The sequence below is a fragment of the Scyliorhinus canicula genome, chromosome 22 (assembly GCF_902713615.1).
Source record: "Scyliorhinus canicula chromosome 22, sScyCan1.1, whole genome shotgun sequence".
Taxonomy (NCBI): domain Eukaryota; kingdom Metazoa; phylum Chordata; class Chondrichthyes; order Carcharhiniformes; family Scyliorhinidae; genus Scyliorhinus; species Scyliorhinus canicula.
The window spans coordinates 8,186,550-8,213,495 of NC_052167.1; the positions used below are offsets into that span (position 1 = coordinate 8,186,550).

At 45.9% G+C, this 26,946-nt stretch overlaps 1 protein-coding gene across 11 annotated transcripts in view; it reads left to right on the forward strand.

Moving 5' to 3' along the window:
* Positions 1-26,946, forward strand: part of LOC119956020 (serine-rich coiled-coil domain-containing protein 2-like) — a 643,754-nt gene that overhangs the window by 524,809 nt on the left and 91,999 nt on the right. For all 11 annotated transcript variants that reach the window (XM_038782737.1, XM_038782731.1, XM_038782738.1 and 8 more), the window contains one exon: positions 3,714-3,800. In XM_038782737.1, the coding sequence (XP_038638665.1) occupies positions 3,714-3,800 (87 nt within the window). The remainder of the gene's footprint in view (positions 1-3,713; positions 3,801-26,946) is intronic.

Genomic DNA, 26,946 nt, shown 5'->3' on the forward strand with positions numbered 1-26,946 from the left:
TCGTTTCGAGCAGGAAACCGCCCAACCGCTGTCGACTGCCCCAGCAGCCTTGGGCACGCCCATAGCCACCATCACAGCTTCCAAAGTTAGATCAGCCGTCTTGAAAGTGAACCCTTGGAAAGCAACGGGTCCTAATAGAGTCCCTGATCGTGCACTCAGACCCTGTGTGGACCAAATGGTGAATGTGATGGCAGATATCTTCAACCCCTCACTACTCCGTTTTGATGTTCCCACCTGCTTCAAGAAGACCACCATCATACCGGTGCCAAAGAAGAAACAGGCAACATGCCTCAACGAATACCGTCCAGTGGCCTTCACATCGATCGTAATAAAGTGCTTCGAGAGGTTGGTCATGAGATACATCACCTCCATACTCCCTAAATGCCTTGATCCACTGCAATTTGCATACCGTCACAACCAGTCCACAGCAGATACCATCTCCCTGACCCTACACTCATCCCTGGAGCATCTCGGCAACAAGGACTCCTACATCAGACTCCTATCTATTGACTACAGCTCTATCTTCAACACCGTAATCGCAGCAAAACTCATATCAGAATTCCAAAACCTAGGACTTGGCTCCTCCCTCTGCAACTGGATCTTCAACTTTCTAACCCACAGGCCACAATCAGTAAGGTTAAACAACACCTCCTCCACAATAGTACTCAATAACAGGGCCCCGCAAGACTGTGTACTTAGCCCCCTAGTATACTCCCCACACACACACGACTGTGTGGCAAAATCTGGCTCCCACTGCATCAACATGTTTGCTGACGACACAACCATAGTGGGTTGGATCTCGAACAACGATGAGTCAGACTACAGGATAAAGAGCCTAGTGATGTGGTGTAACTACAATATTCTCTCCCTCAATGTCAGCAAAACTAAGGAGCTGGTCATTGACCTCAGGAAGCAAAGTACTGCCCACACCCCTGTCTGCATAAATGGGGCCGAGGTGGAGATGGTTGACAGCTTCAAATTCCTAGGAATGCACATCACCAGAAATCTGTCCTGGTCCATCCATGTTGATACCAGGACCAAGAAAGCACAACAGCTCCTATACTAAGGAAATTAGGCATGTCCTCATGAACTCTTACCAACTTTTACAGATACACCATAGAAAGCATCCTATCTGGCTGCATCACAGTCTGGTACGGCAACTGCTCGGCCCAAGACCGCAAGAAACCGCAGAGTTGTGAACACCGCCCAGTCTATCTCACGGACCTGCCTCCCATCCATTGACTGTCTATATCTGCCTTTCCCTTAGAAAAGCAGGCAGCATAATCAAAGACCCCATCCACCAGGCTTATCCTCTCTTCCAGCTTCTTCCATTGAACAGGAGATACAAAAGCCTGCGAACACGCACTGACAGGTTCAAAAACCGCTTTTCCCCGCTGTTACCAGACTCCTAAACGACCCTCTTGTGGATTGAACTGATCTCTTCACGCATCTTCTCTATTGAATAGTACTACACTCCTGAATGCTTCACCCGATGCCTGTGTCTATGTATTTACATTGTGTTTTATGTATGTTCTATGTTTTTTCATGTATGGAATGATCTGTCTGGACTGTACGCAGAAAATACTTTTCACTGTACCTCAGTACACGTGACAATAAATTTCTAAAAATTAAATCTTCCCTTGGCTGAACTGATGGTAAAGTCATTTATATTTGGCATGTTGTGTGGACATCCAGTAAATGGCAGTCATATTTTCCTGCAATTTGAAACTGAATCTCTGAAGCATGCAATCTACACTAAGGTGTTACATCACAGTAATGTAAATACATAGGAATGGAATAAACTGTTTACAATTTAATGCAACTACAGTGAAGTCACATCTAATGGTGTCAGCCTGTTCACTGGAGAAGCAGATAACATAGAATAAGGAATCAATCTTTTCCACAGTCAAAAATAGAGTCTGTTAAAAATACAGCATGGGTGTTGAAAATGTAAATTTCCTGGTGAGGAATTAGACCCTGGTGAGGCAAGATAACAGCTGAAGTGAGTAAAAGTGGGAGAGGAGTAAGTAACTGAAATACAATCTTGTTTTGTGCAACTGGGGGTGACTAACATTAATTTACCAGCTCGGCAACATGTTGAAATACAATGGATATTTTCTTTCAATCAGTTATTTATTTTACGTTGGTATCTGTGTTTGGTTTGTTTGTTTGCTTTATTTTACCGTTCAATCATATTCTAGATCTCGCTCTCTTTATTCTTTCATTCCTCTCGTTACTACCTTCTTTTGACCTTTTCTTTCCCACTTATTCAGTTCTACAGAGTTTGCATTACATCCTGAGAGAGCGATTTATGTCCAGCTTTTCCGTGACATATTCATTACAGGCAGATTGTTCGTTATTATGCTGGGTGGTTTTTTTAAATATAGCAAATTTTGGTTCATCTGTGGCGGAGAATTTACAGCACAGAAGCAGGCCATTCAGCCCTGCTGGTCCATACTGGTATTTATATTCCACACAAGCTACCTTCAACCTGACTTCACCTCACACTGTCAGTATAATCTTCTCTTCCTTTTGCTAAAATGCTCATCACATCAACCACTCCATGTGGCGGCAAGTTCCACATTCTAATCACTCTTTGGAGTCAAGAAAATTATTTTCAATTCCCTGTTGGATGTAATAGTGACTATCTTATGGTAAAATTATGTACTTATGGCGGCATGGTAGCACAGTGGCTAGCACTGTTGCTTCACAGCGCCAGGGTCCCAAGTTTAATTCCCACCTTGGGCCACTGTCTGTGCAGAGTCTACACGTTCTCCCCTTGTCTGCGTGGTTTTCCTCCGGGTGCTCCGGTTTCCTCCCACAAGTCCCGCAAGACGTGCTGTTAGTGAATTGGACATTCTGAATTCTCCCTCTGTGTACATAGAATTTGCAGTGCAGAAGGAGGCCATTCAGCCCATCGAGTCTGCACCGGCTCTTGGAAAGAGCACCCTACCCAAGGTCAACACCTCCACCCTATCCCCATAACCCAGTAACCCCACCCAACACTAAGGGCACTTTTGGACACTAAGGGCAATTTAGCATGGCCAATCCACCTAACCTGCACGTCTTTGGACTGTGGGAGGAAACCGGAGCACCCGGAGGAAACCCACGCACACACGGGGAGGATGTGCAGACTCCGCACAGACAGTGACCCAAGCCGGAATCGAACCTGGGACCCTGGAGCTGTGAAGCGATTGTGCTATCCACAATGCTACCGTGCTGCCCCTATTTGGTGTACCCGAACAGGTGTCGGAATGTGGCGACTAGGGGCTTTTTGCAGTAACTTCATTGCAATGTTAATGTAATCCAGTCACACTTAAGTCTCTCTCCTACAGGAGGGGGCTCCAACTTGGATATATTTATGTTATATCATCGGGTTATGTCTGGTGAACTTAGCAAGGAGACAGGAGCCCCACTCAAGCCTCCGTCTGATTGGTTTGTAAAGTTAAGGAAGCCGAACATTGGGGGTTGTTCACAACATTTCTGCTGATGTACCAACTGGCTTCTGCATTCCTGTAGAACCCCACACGGCACCTCAGCACTCCAGTGGAAATCGAAGCCTTAGCATTGTCCTTTCCATATTTGGGCATATTGGCTGTTATGCTGAGCTCTTGTCATTATTTGCATAAAGATTGTTATGTTATTAGAATGTTCCAATCTGCACTTTTGTTCACCACATATCCCAATGGCCTGTTGTTTTTCTTCATGATCAGACTGACGAGCTACTCGAGGAGATCCAAGGGCTGCAAGAGGAAATGAAGAGAAAGGATCAGATGATTGAAGAACTGCAACAACAGCTGGTGAGTCTGACCTGCTGCTGAAGACAGCACCAATACCCAGCCATGGTGCAATTCAATTTCTGATTAAGGAAGGGAGATTGTGTCTACGTGTCTACATTGTGGAAACCATGTCCACTCGACTCCTGTTGGTACAGTGCCGTCTGATATGCCTTGTTGGAGTTGTGGGCTTTGACCTGTTCCAGCAGAGGTCGAGTGAGACATGAATTTGGCACAATTTGAATTTGATACCTTACTTTCTCTGTGACCATCCTCACCAAATGTAGCATTGCCATGTCCAAAGTTAATGGCCCTTCAAAAATGTTTGCCCCAGGCTTATCATTGGTTTCTGCATCATCATTTTATTGGAGGTGGGGGGGTAGGGCGGGAGGCAGTCCAAGTTGCTTTTCGATATTGTGTTAATAGTAGAGACAGAGGCTGAATAACAATGAAGCTGATGAATTCAGCAGAGAAGAAAACCTACTCTCAGAACAAATTGTGCAGTATAAACATCCAAGCTACAAGCTCTCATGATGTTATCAAGAAGGACATTCTGGAATGTTACAATTGGGGAAAAATACTAGGAAGCTGGTACATCCGAGGATCTACTTCACCTGATCCATCCGAGGATCTACTTCACCTGATCCCAGAAATCTGTAACCAACTCAACAAGAAAACATGCTCCTTTCCAAAACATCGAAAAGAATTCTGGTAAATTCCCAATTTTTGTCCTCTCTTGAAATGGGATTTGGGCTGAATGAAAGTACAGCTTCTGGGAAAGAACATAATGTTCTGTGGAGAATAGCCATACAGTGAAAGTTTCCAAAACGGGCAAGGATTCCTAGCTAATGCTGGTTACACAATTGCAACATAAAACAAGACAATCTGATCAGGTCTTTATGCGGGTGTTGTAACTGTCCACTACTTCAATGGAAGAGGTAGAATAGTCAGACCCGTCATATTTTTGAAATTGCTGTTCTTTCTTTGAGGACTTTCTCCTTGGTGTGGATGGAGAAATAGAGATTTGATGGACAATTTATCAATGTTATAATTCCACCCTCACCTTTTGAATTGAATTCTGTGATGTCAGCCAGGGTGAAATTTGAATTGAAAGTAAGATATTCCGCAAGGAAAGAACAGAAATATAAGAGTAAGAGCTCCAATTATTGTTGAGCATGAAAGAGATTGTTTAAAGAAACCAGAGAGGTGGGAAGATTTCCAGCTTTCTTCAATTATCCCAGAGTTTATCCCAAGAAGTCAGATATGGGATATGCCGAAAAAAGAGCCTGTTAAATTCAGGTAAACCACTTATTAAGGTCACTGGAGCGGAGATAATTTGAAATGTTGATCAAAACATTACTAAAGCCAGTAAGGTACGAGACAATAAACTCAATGTGACTAAGGGGAAGAGTAGACAGGGAAGAGATGATGAACGCAAAGGTGGTCTGAGGTGCATTTGTTTTAATGCGAGAAGTGTAGCAGGTAAGGCAGATGAACTTAGGGCTTGGATCAGTACCTGGGAATATGATGCTATTGGTATTACTGAGACTTGGTCGAGGGAAGGGCAGGACTGGCAACTGAATATCCCAGGGTATAGATTCTTCAGGAGGGATAGAGAGGGAGGTAGAAGGGGTGGAGGAGTTGCATTACTCGTCAGAGATGATATCACAGCTGTGATTAAGGAGGGCACGATGGAGGATTCGAGCACTGAGGCAATATGGGTGGAGCTGAGAAATAGGAAGGGTGCAGTAACATTGTTGGGACTTTACTACAGGCCTCCCAAAAGCGAGCATGAAGTAGAGGTACAAATATGCAGACAGATTATAGAAAAATGTAGGTGCAATAGGGTGGTTGTGATGGGTGATTGTAACTTCCCCAACATTGAATGGGATTCGTGTAGTGTTGGAGGCGTAGATGGAGCAGAGTTTGTAAGGAGCATCCAGGAGAGTTTTTTAGAGCAGTATGTAAATAGTCCAACTCGGGAAGGGGCCATACTGGACCTGGTATTGGGGAATGATTCCGGCCAGGTGGTTGATGTTTCAGTCGGTGATTATTTTGGGAATAGCGATCACAATTCCGTAAGTTTTAGAATACTCATGGACAAGGACAAGAGGGGTCCGAAAGGAAGAGTACTAAATTGGGGAAAGGCAGAGTATAACAAAATTCGGCAGGAGCTAGGGAATGTGGATTGGGAGCAGCTGTTTAAGGGTAAATCCACATTTGAAATGTGGAAGTCTTTTAAGGAAAGGTTGATTGGAGTGCAGGACAGACATGTTCCTATGAAAATGAAAGATAGAAATGGCAAGATTAGGGAACCATGGATGACGGGTGAAATTGTGAGACTAGCTAAGATGAAAAAGGAAGCATACATAGGATCGAGGCAACTCAAAACTGATGAAGCTTTGGAGGAATATCGGGAAAGTAGGACGAATCTCAAACGCGCAATAAAGAGGGCTAAAAGGGGTCATGAAATATCTTTGGCTAACAGGGTTAAGGAAAATCCCAAAGCATTTTATTCGTATGTAAGGAGCAAGAGGGTAACTAGAGAAAGGATTGGCCCACTTAAAGACAAAAGAGGGAATTTATGCGTGGACTCAAAGGAAATGGGTGAGATTCTTAATGAGTACTTTGCATCGGTATTCACAAAGGAGAGGGACAAGACGGATGTTGAGGCTAGGGATGGATGTTTAAATACCCTCAGTCAAGTTGTCATACGGAAGGGGGAAGTTTTGGGTATTCTAAAAGACATTAAGGTGGACAAGTCCCCAGGACCGGATGGGATCTATCCCAGGTTACTGAGGGAAGCGAGGGTCGAAATAGCTGGGGCCTTAACAGATATCTTTGCAGCATCCTTGAGCACGGGTGAGGTCCCGAAGGACTGGAGAATTGCTAATGTTGTCCCTTTGTTTAAGAAGGGTAGCAGGGATAATCCAGGGAATTATAGCCCTGTGAGCTTGACGTCAGTGGTAGGCAAACTATTGGAGAAGATACTGAGGGATAGGATCTATTCACATCTGGAAGAAAATAGACTTATCAGTGATAGGCAGCATGGTTTTGTGCAGGGAAGGTCATGTCTTACAAACCTAATAGAATTCTTTGAGGAAGTGACAAAGTTAATTGATGAGGGAAGGGCTGTAGATGTCATATACATGGACTTTAGTAAGGCGTTTGATAAGGTTTCCCATGGCAGGTTGATGGAAAAAGTGAAGTCGTATGGGGTTCAGGGTGTACTAGCTAGATGGATAAAGAACTGGCTGGGCAACAGGAGACAGAGAGTAGTGGTGGAAGGGAGTGTCTCAAAATGGAGAAGGGTGACTAGTGGTGTTCCACAGGGATCTGTGCTCGGACCACTGATGTTTGTGATCTACATAAATGACCTGGAGGAAGGTATAGGTGGTCTGATTAGCAGCGCCGGCTCTAGGGTTGCTGGCGCCCCGGGCAAGATGAACTTCGGCGCCCTTGGGAGGGGGGGGGGGTCCGAGGGGGGGGGGGGGGGGGCGAAGGCGGGGGGGGGCCCGAGGGCGGGGGGCGGGGCCGAGGGGGGGGGCGGGGCCGAGGCGGGGGGGGCGAGGGCGAGGCCGAGGAGGGGCGGGGGGGCGAGGCCGAGGAGGGGCGGGGGGGCGAGGCCGAGGAGGGGCGGACACGCCGGGGGGCGGACCCGAGGGCGGGGCGGGGGGGCGGACACGCGGGGGGGCGGACCCGAGGGGGGGGCGGAGACGCGGGGGGCGGACCCGAAGGGGGGGCGGACCCGAGGGCGGGGCGGGGGGCGGACCCGAGGGGGGGCAGACCCGAGGGGGGGCGGGGGGGGACTGAGCGGGGGGGCGGACCGAGCCGGGGGGCCGCCCTGGGGGCGGGCGGCCACCGCGCATGCGCTGGTTGGCACCGGCCCAACTGCGCATGCGCGGGACCCGAGTCTCTGGCGCCCCCGAGCTCATGGCGCCCCGGGCGACTGCCCGAGTTGCCGGTGCCTTGAGCCGGCCCTGCTGATTAGCAAGTTTGCAGATGATACTAAGATTGGTAGAGTTGCAGATAGTGAGGAGGACTGTCAGAGAATACAACAAAATATAGATAGATTGGAGAGTTAGGCAGAGAAATGGCAGATGGAGTTCAATCCAGGCAAATGCGAGGTGATGCATTTTGGAAGATCAAATTCAAGAGCGGACTATATGGTCAATGGAAGGGTCTTGGGGAAAATTGATGTGCAGAGAGATCTGGGAGTTCAGGTCCATTGTACCCTAAAGGTGGCAACGCAGGTTGATAGAGTGGTGAAGAAGGCATACAGCATGCTTTCCTTCATCGGACGGGGTATTGAGTACAAGAGTTGGCAGGTCACGTTACAGTTGTATAGGACTTTGGTTCGGCCACATTTGGAATACTGCGTGCAGTTCTGGTCGCCACATTACCAGAAGGATGTGGATGCCTTGGAGAGGGTGCAGAGGAGGTTCACCAGGATGTTGCCTGGTATGGAGGGTGCTAGCTATGAAGAAAGGTTGAGTCGAATAGGATTGTTTTCGTCGGAAAGACAGAGGTTGAGGGGGGACCTGATTGATGTCTACAAAATTATGAGAGGTATGGACAGGGTGGATAGCAACAAGCTTTTCCCAAGAGTGGGGGTGTCAGTTACAAGGGGTCACGATTTCAAGGTGAGAGGGGGAAAGTTTAAGGGAGATTTGCGTGGAAAGTTTTTTACGCAGAGGGTGGTGGGTGCCTGGAACGCTTTACCAGCGGAGGTGGTAGAGGCGGGCACGATAGCATCATTTAAGAAGCATCTAGACAGGTATATGAATGGGCGGGAACAGAGGGAAGTAGACCTTGGAAAATAGGAGACAGGTTTAGATAAATGATCTGGATCGGCGCAGGCTGGGAGGGCCGAAGGGCCTGTTCCTGTGCTGTAATTTTCTTTGTTCTTTGTTCTAAAACTCCTGAAAAGATGACGACAATCACATGTACCACAAAGGCAACAGCTCCACACCAATCAGGACTTCCAAATACATATTTTGAAAATGTGCCAATCTCTAAAAGTTGAATCACAGGTTAACCAGGCTGCTGGGAACAAAAAACGAAGCAGCTTTATTTTAGAGGGGTAGATGACTTTAGAATTGAGGGCTTGTGATAACCTGGTAACAGATACTTGAAGTTGCAATCCTGTTGCAGCACCAAGTACAACCCTAGTGGCAATGAGCATAATCCACAGAACCACCCACCCACTCCGCCTTCCTCAGGTTTCGGAGTTGTACCCTGTGATGTGACAGCTTGGGGAATATCAGCCAATGGCTGACAAATAGTCCAAGGATCCAAACTTTCTACTTGGGAGTTGAATATGCCAACATTGAATTAATAGGATACTCAAGATCACTGTAGCTATTTAAGCACCTAACTGTGAGAGGAAATAACATAGGATAAGAATGTGATTCTTCCTGCCGCTTCCCTAAGGCAGGTGCACTGGTTTATCCCTATCCCACCTCCACAGAAAGCTAACTGATCAGGCTATTTAATTTTGATAGGGACAGAAGGGGACTGATTATTTTCAAATTAATTATTTGTGACTGTCAGAGAAAATGCAGATTGTTCAAATCTGTCGTGTGCGTTAAAATATTGGGCGTGATTTACTGGCCTCATCTCGCCCGACTTGGTGATGGAACGAGGCTATTGAATCTCACGGGATTCAGGTCACTTGAGACGTCTCGTGAGATTCAAACAAATCTCGTCATACGTCACGATCTAGATCTTATCTGTACTGGGCGAGATACAGATATATATGTTATTAAGGTACCAGACCAGGCCCCAACAGTGGCTAGGATATTGGACAGAAACTCCAATAAATACTGTGCAGAAAGAATAATTCACGCCAGGAGTGATTACAGGAGGAAATAGGGGTTTGCTATTTTTAAAAGAAACCTTTATTGGGAATACAATATTAAACTCTCTGACTTCACACCTGAAAATAATAGGTTACAATTACTCCTTAAATACTACTGCTCAATTCCCATTAAACAGCAAGAACAGAAACATACAGCCCTCAATCCATTTTAAAATCAACACGGCAGAGAGTAATACTTGCTTTACAGAACAGTTTTGGACTCCTGTTAGAACCCCTGCAGGCACTGGCTGAATGTCTTCAAAAAGCTTGTTCACCTGCCGTATTTCAACTTCTTTCTTGTCGTCTGACAAGACTGTTCCTATTATTACTCTTGTGTTAACTAACCTACTGTGAGAGAATTGTTGGCTCAGTGTCAGACAGATCGGACTTTTAACTCCTCTCCAATGCTTTCCCAAAATAGGTCTCCGCATCCGTTAGCTCCATCCAGCAATGACCTCGTCTCCCCAAGCTGAAAAACAAATTGACTCTGCAGGCAGAAAGTACATCAACTCCCCACTCCACAGTCAAACCACAGTCCATTAACCAGACTGAAAAATCCATTCCGCTGGTCAATTTCACGCTCCCGTGCTCTGCAAAACAGAATCCTTTTTAAAAACATGACCATTGAAGGCTGACACACTATAAGCCTCGGCTTTTAACCCTGAAATTGTCCTTGAATTTAGAAAAATATTTCTAAGTGTGGGCTTGACCAAGAGTGACCCCAGCAGGCCAAAAGAAAATGACTTCAGTGTGGTTAAATACTGGTGTGGATCTCACCCAAAAAGCTGGCACACCCATCCAAAGTGACACGTAGAAATCATTTGGTTGAATTCCACCCGTTATCTGTTCTTTCCCTGCTGGTTAAGTGGGTATGCAACACAGATAGATCAAAATGGAAGGTGAATGTTAGTAGAAGTAAAGGATCTGTTTGAATGCAGCTCAGTCAGAATGAAAATGGAACTTATCTGTTGAGAGGAGCAATATCTGTCAATTCTGGGCACTTGGGTTGCAATGCGGCCTCTCCAAACTCGGAATAAAACCATTGACCCTCTGATAGCGGACTGGTTGGTGCTGTGTCAGAGGAGTATTAATGGATAGACAGGCAGCACAGAGACTGAGTGACAATCTCCATTCACTGGTGGGTGTCAGAAGTAGAAAATCAAAGGGTTTTAGGTATCAAAGGCCTGTTACTAATAGATGGGTTACATAGAACAAAGGTACTCTTGTGTTGGGTATTAATTGGCACTTCAATTAAATTCTTAGATGCTATCAATCCATCTTTTTATTCAGGTCTTTATTGATCAATTTGACATTAGATCCAGTCCACTTAGAATTCACTATTAGAGTGAAAACATCATTGATTTAAAGGAAGAACACTTTGTCTCCTCGATGTTTAAAAAGCAGCAAGCTCAGACTTAAGCTTGAGTCAGTGGTTATGAAGTGTGACTGCATTGAAGATTCTAGTTGCCTCCTGCTGTTGGGAAAATGGATGGAGAAATAACTGTGAGATGCATGGATTTGGTAAGGACTATTTTAAGCTCTTGCCTACACTGAGTGCTGTTCTGCAGTACAGAGCGTACTTAATTTGGAGCTGTATTTTAGATTCAACCACCATGAACCTTTCTGCATCTTTTCCAAATTTAAAGTTTAACAGGTTATTGCACTCAATCACCCGGCAGTTGACTCCCAAGCAAATGTTTGCCAGCTTCAATATTAGTTTGAACTCTAGGTATAAAAGCATCATGGTATTTTTTCCATTTACAAATTCAACACAATTTTTGTGTGCCAGCAGGAAGCATTTCTATTCCTCAGCCAGATAGGAAACTCATCCAGAAATTTGTAGAAACGTTTTAGAATTAATTTGAGGGTGGCATATGCTCAGGATTTATTTGTATTATATTTTGCTCTACATTCATTTGGCCAGCTGAGGTTCAGTTCGGCACCTATTGGGTGATTGGGAATGGGACCAATTTCCCAGCACCTGCAGCCTCTTAAGTCAGATTGGATAAATAATGCAGATTCCGTTGCTGCTGGGACCAAGTACTGTTTGATTCAACCAGTATTTATTTCCATACTCTGTGAAACATTTTGCTGTTTTGTATTCAATTAAAAGATTGTATCTGAAAATAATGACTGAAAAAGACTAATTTGGCCAGTCCCTTCTCCTATTAGTTACTTTAGTCAGAGAGGCAGAGTAACCATTGAAATTCATTTTTAATATTGAGAATATGCCATACATTGAAACTGATAAATAATTACCTATTGGGTACAATAAATCTTTTTGGTGGATCAATCCCACCATTTCAGCACATTTCCTCACTCCCTTTACTCTCCAGAAGTAATTACCTTGTACCCGCTTGTGCCAGCTGCTCCTAACGTTCATGCTCTGTCTTACACAAATCTATTACTCTAGGACTTGTAATGTTCTGTGATTTCCCTTCTGTTAATTGTACATGGAAGCATTATTAAATTTAGGACATTCGTAAGATCATTAGAAAGACTAACTTCATGGTGACTGTTTTAGATTGTGCAGCCAGTGTAAACCCCATTGTATGTGCCAGTTAACAGTGAGGAAAAGCATTGGTGATTCATACGATGGATAATTCTGTCTCTGCTTTGGTCTGGTAAAGTTTACAAACACAACAGCTGATTATGTCCATGTAATGCTTTTGATGTAATAAAACATCCCAAAATGCTTTGAGAAGATTATCAAACATGACACCAAGTAGTGACACGAGGATCAAAAGCTAAGCTTTAAGAAGTGATATCAGGAATGGTGAAATGGTTTATTATCCTAGCGGGGAGCAGTACGCTGGGAATACCAAGCGTGTCTCCGCTGGACATGAGAAATCATAAACATTTATACAGTTACATAGCCTAAGATGGCTGAATAAAATTCCCTGAGAAACATTGGTTGCTAGGCAGCGCAGGGCTAACTCTAATAACAGTTAGAATCCTCCCTTCTCAGCTCTCCTTGTGTTCACTGGATGCTTGGAGACTAAGACTACCTCCCCTGCATTCCCCAAGACCAGCTGCTGATGAAGATCGTCTTTCTGAATAAGCCTTTTCAGTGTGAATCTGTGGGAACTAAGGGTTTACATATGTGGCCAAGCTAGTTGGCTAAAATCCCATGATGCCTCACAATCTGTTCTGTTCCATTTGGAAGCAGGTTTTTGGATTTGTAGAAATACTAGTGTGTATTATGCTTTGTGTGTAGTGCAATTATAGTTAGTGTGTGTGCATTATTACTGTGACCTTGTGATTAGTTTGTGTCTATAGATTGTGTTTGGATATGCATTCAACATACCTCTCTCTATCTGTGTATGTAGCTGCCCCCATCCATCTCTCCCTCTCTCTTCCTCTCCCTCCCTCTCCCGCGCCCTCTCGCACCTACCCTCTCTCTCTTCTGCCCCCCCTCTTCTGCCCCCTTCCGCCCCCCCTCTTCCGCCCCCCTCTCTTCCGCCCCCCCTCTCTTCCGCCCCCCCTCTCTTCCTCCCCCCTCTCTTCCTCCCCCCTCTCTTCCTCCCCCCTCTCTTCCTCCCCCCTCTCTTCCTCCCCCCTCTCTTCCACCCCCCCTCTCTTCCGCCCCCCCTCTCTTCGCCCCCCCCTCTCTTCGCCCCCCCTCTCTTCGCCCCCCCTCTCTTCCGCCCCCCCTCTCTTCCGCCCCCCCTCTCTTCCGCCCCCCTCTCTTCCGCCCCCCCTCTCTTCCGCCCCCCCTCTCTTCCGCCCCCCCCTCTCTCTCCGCCCCCCCCCTCTCCGCCCCCCCCTCTTCCGCCCCCCCTCTCTTCCGCCCCCCCCCTCTCTTCCCCCCCCCCCCCCCCCCCTCTTCCGCCCCCCCTTCCGCCCCCCCCCCTTCCGCCCCCCCTCTGTTCCGCCCCCCCCCTCTTCCGCCACCCCTCTCTTCCGCCCCCCCTCTTCCGCCCCCCCTCTTCCGCCCCCCCTCTCCGCCCCCCCCTCTTCCGCCCCCCCTCTCTTCCGCCCCCCTCTGTTCCGCCCCCCCCTCTCTTCCGCCCCCCCTCTTCCGCCCCCCCCTCTTCCCGCCCCCCCTCTCTTCCGCCCCCCCCTCTCTTCCGCCCCCCCTCTCTTCCGCCCCCCCCCTCTCTTCCGCCCCCCCTCTCTCCGCCCCCTTCCTCTCTCCCGCCCCCCCTCTCTTCCGCCCCCTTCCTCTCTTCCGCCCCCCCCTCTCTTCCGCCCCCCCCCCTCTCTTCCCGCCCCCCCTCTCTTCCGCCCCCCCCCTCTCTCTTCCTGCCCCCCTCTCTCTTCCTGCCCCCCCCTCTCTTCCTGCCCCCCTCTCTCTTCCGCCCCCCTCTCTTCTGCCCCCCCTCTCTTCTGCCCCCCCTCTCTTCTGCCCCCCCCCTCTTCTGCCCCCCTCTCTTCTGCCCCCCCTCTCTTCTGCCCCCCTCTCTTCTGCCCCCCTCTCTTCTGCCCCCCTCTCTTCTGCCCCCCCTCTCTTCTGCCCCCCTCTCTTCTGCCCCCCCTCTCTTCTGCCCCCCTCTCTTCTGCCCCCCTCTCTTTGCCCCCTCTCTTCTACCCCCCTCTCTTCTCCCCCCCCTCTCTTCTACCCCCCTCTCTTCTACCCCCCCTCTCTTCTACCCCCCTCTCTCGGCCACCCCTCTCTTCCGCCACCCCTCTCTTCCGCCACCCCTCTCTTCCGCCACCCCTCTCTTCCGCCACCCCTCTCTTCCGCCACCCCTCTCTTCCGCCACCCCTCTCTTCCGCCACCCCTCTCTTCCGCCACCCCTCTCTCCGCCACCCCTCTCTTCCGCCCCCCCCTCTCTTCTGCCCCCCCCTCTCTCTCTCTCTCTCTCTCCCACCCCTGTTTCTCTCTCTCTCTCCCGCCCCCTCTCTCTCTCTCCCGCGCTCTCTCGCTCTCTTCCGCCCCCCCCCCCCCCTCTCTCTCTCTCTCTCTCTCTCTCGATCTACCAAACCCTCTCCCCTCCCACTCCTCGCTTTCAATCGGACCAAGATCTGGCTGGCCCCAAAAACTATGAAGTGTAGCCACAGCCATCTTTTGAAATGTCATACTGGTGAAAGTTGAATGATACACAGTCAGAATATCAAAACATCAGAGACATCAAAAACATGTTAGAATGTCCATAAAGACCAATTCTTCCACTACGAGAAACAGCAACGCACCATTTCTAAGCTCTCAGTTCGAGAACCACCGAGTGTTATTTGTTAGACCATGAACACAAGAGCAATGATTGCTTGAATATAAACAATGGGCTGGATTCCCCGTTTGGGAGACTATGTGCTGACGCCGGCGTGAGAACAGAGGTGTTTTATGTCTGAAAAAACGGGGCAGAACGTCCACCGATCCTTCGTCTGGTGGGGGTCTAGCAGGCATGCAGTGTAAAGCTCCCGGCTCGAGCTGCGGATGTGGCTGGAGAATTGCCGGGTCCGTGGCCACGCATGCGCACGGCGGTGGCCTACAGCAGCCAAGCTGTGCAACATGGCGCCAGTTGCACCCACCACCTGGCCTGCCAAATAATGCCCCCCACCAGTACCCCCAGCCACTGCCACTGCCCCCCCCAACCTCCTGAGAGGCCCCCCCCCCCCCTTCCCCCCGACTAGCAGTGCTGGACTCAGTCTGCAGACGCTGGATCCTGGAAAATAAATAAATAACCGCGCCCCACGCCGTCGGGAACTCGGCCCCTTGGGGGCGGGGCATCAGGGGAAGGGCCTCGGGTAACGTCCTGAGGTCGTCCCGATGGCGTGCGGCACACTCTGAGGGGCGGAGCATCGCAAAAGCAGCGCCGCATCCGATTTTGGCGCCAAGGGGTATTCTCCGGCCAATCGCCAAATGCAATTTCGGCGTCAGAGACCGGACAATCCCGCCCATTAACTGTAAAAAAAATAATCGTGCTGAAAAATGTGAAACAAAAATGGAAAATTCTGAACATGGTAGGACAGTTAGTGTTGTGTGAAGGAGAGAGGAATTGCTGGTTTAGATGTAGAAGGATCCACACCAGAAGCATTAACATCTCTCTCTCCACAGATGCCATCTGGTCTGCTCAGTATTTCCAACATTCTCACTTTTTGAACATGTTTATTTGTACTAGTCTAAAACTGTTTCAAGTTGGTGCACAGATTATGTTCATTATGGGGAAAGGCGTTGATAAATAGAATTTAAAATATCTGTCTGCATCACAGTGCAGACCATTGTAAATTAAAATGCACATCTTCAACACATTTGGAATGAAATCTAACGGCAAATGGTGATCAGTATCATGAAAAACAATTTGACTAAAAGGTAAGGCTCTCCAGGAGTAATCTGTCAACGTCAGCACCTTTGTCTGCATTGCTGATATCCTTCACTGAATAAGCTATGTCTTTGATTCGGTTCTGTGACCATTACCCTGTATCCAGGCAATAGAACAGCAAATAAACGACCAAGATCAGAACTAAACCGAGGTTATGCCAGAGCTGTGACTGGACCATGCTGACCTTTTCTCATATTGGAAAGCAATTCCCTTGATCTATTGACAATAATAATTGTGAAATGCCAGAGCACAGTACTCCAAACCACATTGAATAGTCTGTAAGTTTCAGGTGCTTTTATCTTCTGCCTCCATTAAAATCCAGCCTTCCAGCATCACATCCCCCTCCCCATAAACTTTCCCACACAAGCTGCTTTCAGCAAGCGTTGAACATGGCAGTACAGAGAACATTTTGGGTCTCCTTTTCAGTTCCGGTTTTGTCCAACTTGCACGTTATTAATGCCACTGATATCCAGCGCACTGTACTAACCGCACGTTTCATGGAGCCGGGGCAGTGCTGATGAATCCAGTTGTAATTCACAAAGCCTCTCTGCTGAAGCCAAAACAGCGAAGATCACGTCCTTACATTTTCAAATGGAGTCTACAGCCATAGCTACACCCAAATAGCATAAATACAAATGAGATCTACAGATCTACAAATAGCATAAATACAAATGAGATCTACAGATGGTCACAGTACAGAAGGAGATAATTAGATATGGAGGTGCCCACACTCTAGATTCTTACAAACACAATGAGAGGCTTTTTTAGGCCTTTTTCAGACCCCATTTAGAGTATTGTGAGCAGTTTTGGGCCCCATATCTAAGGAAGGATGTGCTGGCCTTGGAAAGGGTCCAGAGGAGGTTCACAAGAATGATCCCTGGAATGAAGGACTTGTCATGTGAGGAAGGGTTGAGGTCTCTGGGTCTGTACTCGTTTGAGTTTAGAAGGTTGGGGGGGATCTTACATACAGGATACTGCAAGGCCTGGATAGAGTGGACGTGGAGAGGATGTTTCCACTTGTAGGAAAAAGAACCAGAGGACACCATCTCAGACTAAAGGGACAATCCTTTAAAACAGAGATGAGGAGGAATTTCTTCAGCCAGAGGGTGGTGAATCTGTGGAACTCTTTGCCGCAGAAGGCTGTGGAGGCCTAATCACTGAGTGTCTTTAAGGCAGAGATAGATAGGTTCATGATTAATAAGGTCATCAGGGGTTATTGGGAGAAGACAGGAGAATGGGGATGAGAAAAAATATCAGTCATGATTGAATGGCAGAGCAGACTTGATGGGCCGAGTGGCCTAATTCTGCTTCTCTGTCTTATGACAAGCTCTTCACTCCAGGGATCATTTTTGTGAACCTCCTCTGGACCCTTTCCAAGGCCAGCACATCCTTCCTTAGATACGGGGCCCACAACTGCTCACAACACTTCAAATGGGGTCTGACCAGAGTCTTATACAGCGTCAGAGGTACATCCCTGCTCTTGTATTCTAGCCCTCTTGACATGAATGATAACATTGCATTTGCCTTCTTAACTTACGACTGAAGCTTCACATTAACCTTAATAGAATCTTGAACAAGAACACCCAGTCCCTTTGTGCTTCACATTTCCTAAACATTTATATTGGCCCTTTCCCCCCCCATCCTATCCCTGTAACCCCACCGAACCTGCATATCTTTAGTCACTAAGAGGCAATTGATCATGGCCAATCCACCCAACCTGCACATCTTTGGACTGTGGGAGGAAACCAGAGCACCCAAAGGAAACCCATGCAGACACTGGGAGAAAGTGCAATCTGCACGCAAACACAGACCATACATCACACACCACCCACCCAACACACACCACACTCACCACACACACCACACACCCACTCCCTAGCGCTGTGAGGCAGCACTGAACCACCATGCTTTCAGTTTCTTCCTGACTACAGTGAGGGACCAAAACCCTACTGCACTTAACAACAGTCTAGGTGAGAAATTTCCTTCTAAAATCTTCATTAGATCAATGTCAGGCTTATTTCCCGGTTTTCTGGATGAACTGCATTTTGTAGCAGCAGAAATGTTTTGCGTCCTACCAAACTGAGAGAAGTTACGACCTTTAGGTCTTCCAGCGTTTGATTCGCTGTGAGATATAAGTCATGAGTTCCAAGTCTCACACTCGTCATTAAATCTATCCATAGCACCTATTTTTCCCGCTATTCCGGATCCTGGATCCTAGGGTCTATAATTCCACCAACTTGCTGACTTTTTTCTTTAGGATGAATGACGCAATCGATTATCCACACTGCGGCTTAGAATTTATTTTCCTTTCTTCCCGACTGTGGTTTCACTCTTCACCAAGTAGTGGTGGCCTGTGCAGAGTCGGAAGACTTCTGAGCCTCCGTTCCTCCAACCTGTTTAGTTTTGCCACGTACATGGTCCCTGCAACCCAGATTCTACCCCTTCAATAGCAAGCAAACTTCCATGTTGCCGTCGTTCTTTACTCATTGAAGCCAACTTTTTTTGTCGTTATAAAACCTTCAGCTTCAGCGGCTTGCGTCGCCCCACGTGTGTGTGAGAACCTGGACCCGAGAATAGTCTCTGCTCTCGATGCCGTCTTCACCGATTTTATTGACAGTTTGTTTTTCGTTCAGCAATTCTGTTTTCCTGCCTCAATCCTTGTCGCCAGTTTGCCGCAAAGTGAAACGGTCAGAAGGTACCCACACTCTGGATTCTTACAAACACAATGAGATGTTTTATTAGCAATGTTGCTCAATCAATCTAAGATGGATAACTGAGGCTCGAGCAAACACTCTCTGCTCACATCACTGCAAATCACCTGACATTTCACCAGCGGGGAAATATTCACTGATACACAACATGAATAAATAGAGAATAGGTTTTTTCCCCACGTTTTATTCTATACCACTTTGAGAAGGCCAGACCACAAGCAGGTGGAATCATCGGGGCACAACCCCTTTTAGATATGTTTGACAGCAGAGCATTTACTTGCATGACTTTCACTCCCTTTACTGTTGACGAAAAGCAGCTCCTGGTAAAGTTTCCTCCCTTTATGCTAGGTTTTTCCCTTGTTCTACAAAACCATTTTATATTTATTTCACACATTTTGTTCAGGGGCATTTTCTGTTTTCTGACACCCAACGTCGCACTCCATCACTTCCATGTCCGGTTCGATAACATATGCTTTTCAATGTTAAACATCAAAAGACCTTTTGCACAAAGTGCGATATCTAGCAGTCATGCAGATGTGCGTTTTGTAATGAACCGGTATGTAACATTTCCTCAGAGTACGTTTGCAATCGAGTGGAAGTTGGTGTGAATTGGAGGTGGTTCTGTTGTGATTATGGGTTGTTGAGGTGATGGCGCTGCTTTTAGGGAATGTTTTTCATTCACACCCCAGCGTCTGAGGATGAACAGCCTGATGACTCATGGATACTGAAACCCCTGGAACATGCATTTATGGTCACAGGTTAGTTGGGACTGGGGTCATTCTTTGGCCTTTGTATTAGTCGGCATACTTTTGTGAAATTGGCCTTGCCAAGGCTGTGCTACCCCTTCAGCCTTTACCAGTTCCTTTTAGGATATTGTATTTAAAATTACACCTTATTGGTGGGTTGAAATCCGCAACCTTCCAGGTGAACCCGAGTACTTAATCAGCATCGTTCATAAATGCTCAGAATTGATATTTACTTGGTTGTAATTGAGGATCAGCCTTTAAGGAGATGATAACTTTTTTTAATAATCTTTATTGTCACAAGTAGGCTTACATTAACACTGCAATGAAGTTACTGCGAAAATCCTCTAGTCGCCACACTCCAGCGCCTGTTCGGGTACACAGAGGGAGAATTCAGAATGTCCAAATCACCTAACAGCACGCCTTTTGGGATTTGTGGGAGGAAACCAGAGCCCCCGGAGGAAACCCACGCAGACACGGGGAGAACGTGCAGGCTCCGCACAGACAGTGACCCAAGCCTGGGAATCAAACCTGGGACCCTGGAGCTGTGAAGCAACAGTGCTAGCCACTGTGCTACCGTGCTGCCCATGGTGCTAACCTTGGTTTGTTACAGAGAGATGGAATTACTGCGTATACCTGACACTGAGAACTTGCCAAAATCACCTTACTGGCGTGGTCCCATAACTCACTTGGATGCCCAAGTGAAACATATTCCATCGTGCAGCCTACCCAAGCCGAGTAAAGCAGTAAAGTCAACTTGGGACTCCCATTTCCTCACCTCCAACAAATATGTTTGACTATCAAACAGCTGCATGGACAGGAACAGAAATATTGTATTTGAAGGTGTTGTGCTGAGGTGTGTACGCCTATTTTTCACTAAATCATATTTTTAATTTTAAAAATTCAGCTATACTTGTAACCAACCCTCCAATGTTTGCAGAGTCCTGCTCCTGAAGCCATTAAGGACCCTTTATCATTTGAACCAGTTGTGATATGAAAATGACAAAGTAATATATTGAATGTTATCATTTGGCTTCCCAGATAAGACACATTACAGGAACTTTAAAAGATATTAAAAATGAAAATGAAAATTGCTTATTGTCACGAGTAGGCTTCAATGAAGTTACTGTGAAAAGCCCCTAGTCACCACATTCCGGCGCCTGTCCTGGGAGGCTGGTACGGGAATCGAACCGTGCTGCTGGCCTGCTTGGTCTGCTTTAAAAGCCAGCGATTTAGCTCAGTGAGCTAAACCAGCCCCTAGTTTAAATGGGTCAATATTTCAAACTTTCCAGCTGCTGTCATTATGGTAGAATTGCCTTTGGGGAAGATGTAATCTTTTTGAGACATGATTCTGCGACAAGTATTTAATGCTAGTAATGTGAAACAGAAGAAAATCAAACCATGGTAAATTAAACTAGATATGTTGAAGAGAATTGCAAAGGACTATTGTCAGCTCTGAATTAATAACACTGGTGAAGAAATTCATTCAGCTCCGATATTCATGAATAATTTGATCTCTGTGGTTAAGAGGGATTATTTAAAACTGTTGGAGGAAGGAAAAGTGATTGTACTGATTTCACCTGTTTTAGATCTTGTTTTGTATTCTATAAACCTGAGTCCACCAAGTCGAGAGTATCTCTACTCAGTTTTCCAAAATAAGTTGGAGCAGCGTCTCATTATCATCTCATTATCATCTATCATGCTGATGATTAAGACATGTAAAGGATTTAATTACGAACAGCTATCCGAGGCTGGCTAAGGGCCATTTGATAGAGATGTTCAAAACATCATGAAGGGTTCAGAAAGTGATCCAAGGGTCAGCATTGCCTCGGTTGTAGCCCTTGAGTCCGAAAGTTATGGATTTAAATTCCACTCCAGAGTCCTGAGCACGTAGTCCAGGCTGGCATTTCTGTGCAGTTGTGAGGGAGTGCTGCACTGACAAGGATGCTGTCAGATGGGACATTAAATTGTAGTTCAATCTGTATGTAAGATACAGCAGCTCTGTTCTGAAATAAAGCAAGGGAACGCTTCAGCTGTCCTGAAAGCAGATCTGGGCCAGCATCCGTCCCTCATCCAACACCTAAAGCCAGATGACCTGGTCCTTTATTTCATTGCTGTTTTTTGATCAATCATTTGCCATGTTCCTATATCATAACAGTGACTACAGTTCAAAAGTCTATTATATTTCAATCAAATGTATGGCATTTTGAGGCTGTAAGAGGAGCTATAAATGCAATTTTGTCCTGTTTACCATGAAGGGAAGTAGGGATACAATTAAATGTAAGAGATTCAGGACAGCGAGCAGGAGAAACTCATACAAAGTTGGGAGACCATAGATTGGCCACTGGGGTTGGAGACTGAAGCAGAGATCATGCCAACATTCTTTCAAATATGCTTCAAATGTATAATTTAAAGGAATATCTGGGAATAGTTCAGAAACATGGAGTTATGATGCTCATGTTGAGGATAAACCCCAACACGGTCTGTTAACGAGTTGTAATTTCTGTGTAATCACCATAGCCAGGATTCTCCAGCCATTGCGATTCACATCTCCCGCTGGCAGCGTACCCCACACACTGGTTTCATGGCAGTGTGGGGTGGTTGCAATGTAAAATTCTATTGACAGGTGGCGGGAATGTAGAATCCTGCTGCCAGTGAACGGCGTGCGGCCATGAAACACACGGCTGTGAAACGGAGAATCCAGCCCCATATCCACAATGTTTCAAAGCCGTAAACTTAGTCTTGTTTAAGGTAAATGTATCCCAGTGTGTTTGCTGCCATGTTTACCTATATTAATAAACTTAGTATCACAGCATACACAGGTCTCATTATATGTTTTATCAAATAATCTTTGGGGTAAGTTGTGTAGTTATTTCTCCTCTATGTGCAAAATTTAATTATTTTTTATAGATGGAAACAGAAGATTGAGAGCAGTAGGGAGTGATGTCCAGCATTGCTTTTGTGCTAAGTTATGTTTACACAGTAAGTGACTGGGCAGTCTTCCTGATGGATCAGAGGTGTTTTAAGTGTCTGCGACCTCTGCTCTGGACCTTCGGCCACAGTTCTGCTAACTCTACCTCACCGGTAACCTGAGCACTATCCTAGTTTCATCAACATCAGTAGGGAATGCATGTAGAACATTACATTGGGGTGTTTTTGGCCTATTCAAACAGATGCAAAAGGTCCAATAGCATTACCGTGTAAGAACAGCAAAGCCCTGGTCAACATTCCACATGAAACCGTTTCATATAATTGGTATTTGTGGGATCCTGCTGTGTACAGATTTGCTGCTGTGTTTGCCTACGCAACAAGAATTATTGGGTCTGAGGATATAATGAAGCCTGATATAGATGCAAGTTTGTTTTTGTTTCTCTTTTTATCTCTGCATCCAGATAGAAACAAACTCCTTTTAATACCCCCCTCTGTCCCTATAGTAGATCCTGGGCGTGATTCTCAGAAATGGAGTGATGCTGGCACTGGACTAGGGTGAGCACAGTAAGAAGTCTTACAACACCAGGTTAAAGCCCAACAGGATTGTTTCAAATCACTAGCTTTCGGAGCACTTGAGGAAGGAGCAGTGCTCCAAAAGCTAATGATTTGAAACAAACATGTTGGACTTTTACCTAGTGTTGTCAGACTTCTTGCAAGACTGGTAAGGACGAGGAATAAAACTATTTTAGTTGTAATGTATCGTGATGTTCAGATCTAATGCCCCAACAAGGGAACAGCAGCTAGTGTACTTGAGCCTGGCATTGGAGTTCCCCGCTGCTGGGAAATACTGAAGCACCAATTATTAGTTCAAATTCAGCTGTTGTTAATTGCATTTGCCCAGCCAGAAGAACTCTCCTTTGGAAATGTCATTGGTTGAAATGAATCCCTAGTACGTACACAGCTCTTGAAGACATGGTGATGGAAAAGTGTTCACAATTTGCTTCATCAGTCAACCTCTCCCGTAAATGAACCTGATCTTAACTCAAACACATCCCAAAATTAAGCTTTCGAACATGAATTGGCTGTCCTGCTTTCAAACCACGTTGATAGTTTCTCAATTGAGATTAGCAAAAGATATTTTGATGATATAACGCACCATTGTTTTTAATTTGAACAGACAAGGTCAGCAACATTGAAGGGAAATTATTCTAAATCGCTCTGACAGTAAATTTGAGATGTCAATGAGTGGGAAGAATATCTTTGTGTATAAAGAGCCAAAATGTCCTTGGATTTATTTCTGTGTTGTAGACAAGAATGAGTTTTAAATAAATAGATTTGTCATCACAAGTTTCGAAATTTAAACAGGCAATACAGCCTTGCTAATTTCAATATATTAGAGATCTAATTCTTGGTGAAAGATAAGAAATGAAGCATTCATCCAACATAAGATTAGCCACCCTCTGAAGCCCCAGAGTCCAGACAGATGTGTGTACAAGATTGCAAACTTCCCTTATCCACCAGATTATACAAGAAATCCCAAATTTCCTGAAATATTTCGTCATTGTACGGCAATGCTTAATGTTTTCCCCAGGATGTTTGGGTGTCAGTTAATTGACACTGGCTTTACACTGCAATATTGAATCGTTAAAGCCACCTCCACATTACCATCAATTCAAGTAGCTCTGCCCATGTAAAACTCGAGCATCTACAAGCTTTATAGATTTATGAAAATCATGTGTTCGACCTGTATCCAAGCATTCAGTCACAGATTTCTGGAGATTGATAATTCTCATTTTTGTGGTTTTTTTTGTTCTTTGACTATTCTCACTGAAACTTACAGCAGTGTCGTTTATCGTGCCATCTGTCCCATTGCATCCGAAATGTTCAGATACCTATGCCAGTTCCTGTTCAGTCGGACGAAGCAGCTCAGAATCTTCCCAATGGGAATTCTCCTGCCCTGTGTAATAATGGGAGGGGAGGAGTGACAGAGACATGCGACTCTGAGAATGAGGCTCCAGGGCAGTGTGAAATCACTGTGTGTGGGAAATCCCTCTGAGCTGCCCCCCCGCCCCGCCCCTGCCATCCCTACTCCTACCTCCACCCCACTACCTAGCTCCGAGCTTGCACAATGATGAGCACTGCATTGACAAAGGGTCATCTGGACTCAATGTTAGCTCCTTTCTCCCCCTCCAGATGCTGCCAGACCTGCTGAGATTTTTCAGCATTTTCATTTTGGTATCAGATTCCATGATTCGCGGTAGTTTGCTTTTATACTGCCTGTTCATCTGAACCTGTCATGTTCCGTCATCTTTGAGTTTAAAGATCACTTTGGTTGTCGATTTAAACATTGTAGCAAAAGGTGAGGTAGAGACTTAACGTTCACCTCATGACAGTTGGGCATCCATGTTTATTGGCTTGAATTTGATAATTTTTTGACTTAATGTAATTTGCTCTTCTCATTGGATTGGTTTATTGTCACGTGTACCGAGGGACAGTGAAAAGTATTTTTCTGCTAGCATCTCAACAGATCATTAAGTACATGAAATGAAAAAGAAAATACATAATAGGGCAACACAAGGTACACAATGTAACTAGATAAGCACCGGCATCGGATGAAGCATATAGGGTGTAGTGTTAATGAGGTCAGTCCATAAGAGGGTCATTTAGGAGTCTGGTAACAGTGGGGAAGAAGCTGTTCCTGGGGAAGTGTGTGTTCTCAGACTTCTGTATCTCCTGCCCGATGGAAGAAGTTGGAAGAGTGAGTAAGCCGGGTGGGAGGGATCCTTGATTATGCTGCCCGCTTTCCCCAGGCAGCGGGAGGTGTAGATGGAGTCAATGGATGGGCGGCAGGTTCGTGTGATGCTGGATACATTTATACTGGAGCTGACTGTCAGTGATATGCCGTGCAAATATATTGATGTGTTTAATATGAGTAACATATCCCTCCACATGAATTTACAGCTAGCATGCAGCCAGCAGGATGAACCCAATGGTGTGGCGGTCAGCCTCGATTTGTTTTTACAGATATATTCTCTGAAGTGCTGAGCCATGTGTTTCAGATGGCTACGATGTTATGAACTCTGCTCCTAATTGAAATGAGACTTGGCATCTCCTGGTGTCCTGTGAGGCTGACAGCATCTCCAGTACATCTTAAATGCATTCCTGGCAGCCAAGCCCTTTTCAAAACAAGTTTATTAAAGCAGATTGCACATTCAAAGCCAACTCCCAACAGTTAATACTGGAACTTGTTGCCAGATCACATTTGTAATTACTGGAAGATGATTTTAATCCTTTCTAATTCCAGCTACCACTGGATGTGTTGCCACAATGTGCCAAATAATTTTTAAAAGTTGGCTGTTGCAGGGGATTGTTGAAGGAAAGGCTAATGAGCTCAGGCAGCCTTTCAAACCAATCTTCCAAACTTGGATAATATTTTCCAAGAAAATTCTACCCAGGCTGGTTAGACAGACAAAGGTTCAAACAGAGCCACACCCATCAAGACGGTTCTTCTGCTTATTCAACAGAATATCACAATGCAATGTGTCATCATATGGGTGTGTCCTAGAGGATCCCAAAATTATTAGTCAGAAGCCACCCCCCCCCCCGCCCCCCCCCACCACCCACCCACCCACTGAGCGGTCTCTGGATGGTCAGTGGGCGAGTTCCACAGTAACTCTGGGATTGACATCCTCCTTATTCCCATAAAACCATAGCAGCCCATCGGGTCTGCTCCTCCATTCAATCATGGCTGATATTTTCTCTCCTCCATTCTCCTGCCTTCTCCCCATAACCCCTGATCCCCTTATTCCCAGTTTTCTCTTTCATCACCATGGCTTTAGACATGTTCTCTCTAACTTCCCTGTTAACTTCTTTCTCTCCAAGCCTCTTTGCACATTGTCTGACTCTTTCATTCCCTTGAATAGACCCAGTTTCCTACGTAGTTGCTGAGTTGCTTTGGACATGTATTAACATTCCTTCATTGAGGCTGGGTCAAAATCTTGGAATACCTTCACCACATGGACTGCATTGGTTCAAGGAGACAACCCACCACCACTTTCTTGAGGGTAATTGGGGATGGACAGTGCATGCTGACCTTACATCATCGACACCTAGAAAATTTATTTTTAAATGCGTAGATTTTTTATACCAATGTTTCAGAGGTATTTAAGCCTTTTTTCTGCATTTGTTGCTCCCCCCCCTGCCCCACCATAGTAGAGCAATCCAATGCTGTATCTTAACTATACCAGTTTGATTCATTTAGTTTGCACTATGAAAGTAACTTGGCACAAGAATAGTGCTGTGGGATGTAGAACAACAGAGGTGCAAAAGCTTTTGCATGTACAGGGCACATCATGGTGTTATGAGTCCCGGGTATGTACCCCAACATATAGCGTGGAAAGGAATGCTTCACATCGTGGGCACTCTAATTCATCCTAAGCTGGAAACATTACAGCAGCTGTGTAGCTGATATCCATCTACAGAACACAGCTGCCTGTGCTTGTACAGAGACACTACAATTTGCAAATTAACCCGGTCAGTGAGGGCAAGTGAGGTGGTGGTTAATTTGCATCATTTATGCCAGGTAAATGGACAAAATTACTTTGTATTGTAATGTCGGTTAGTCTCTGTTTATTTCTGTTCTTCCATTTTACTAATGTAGAT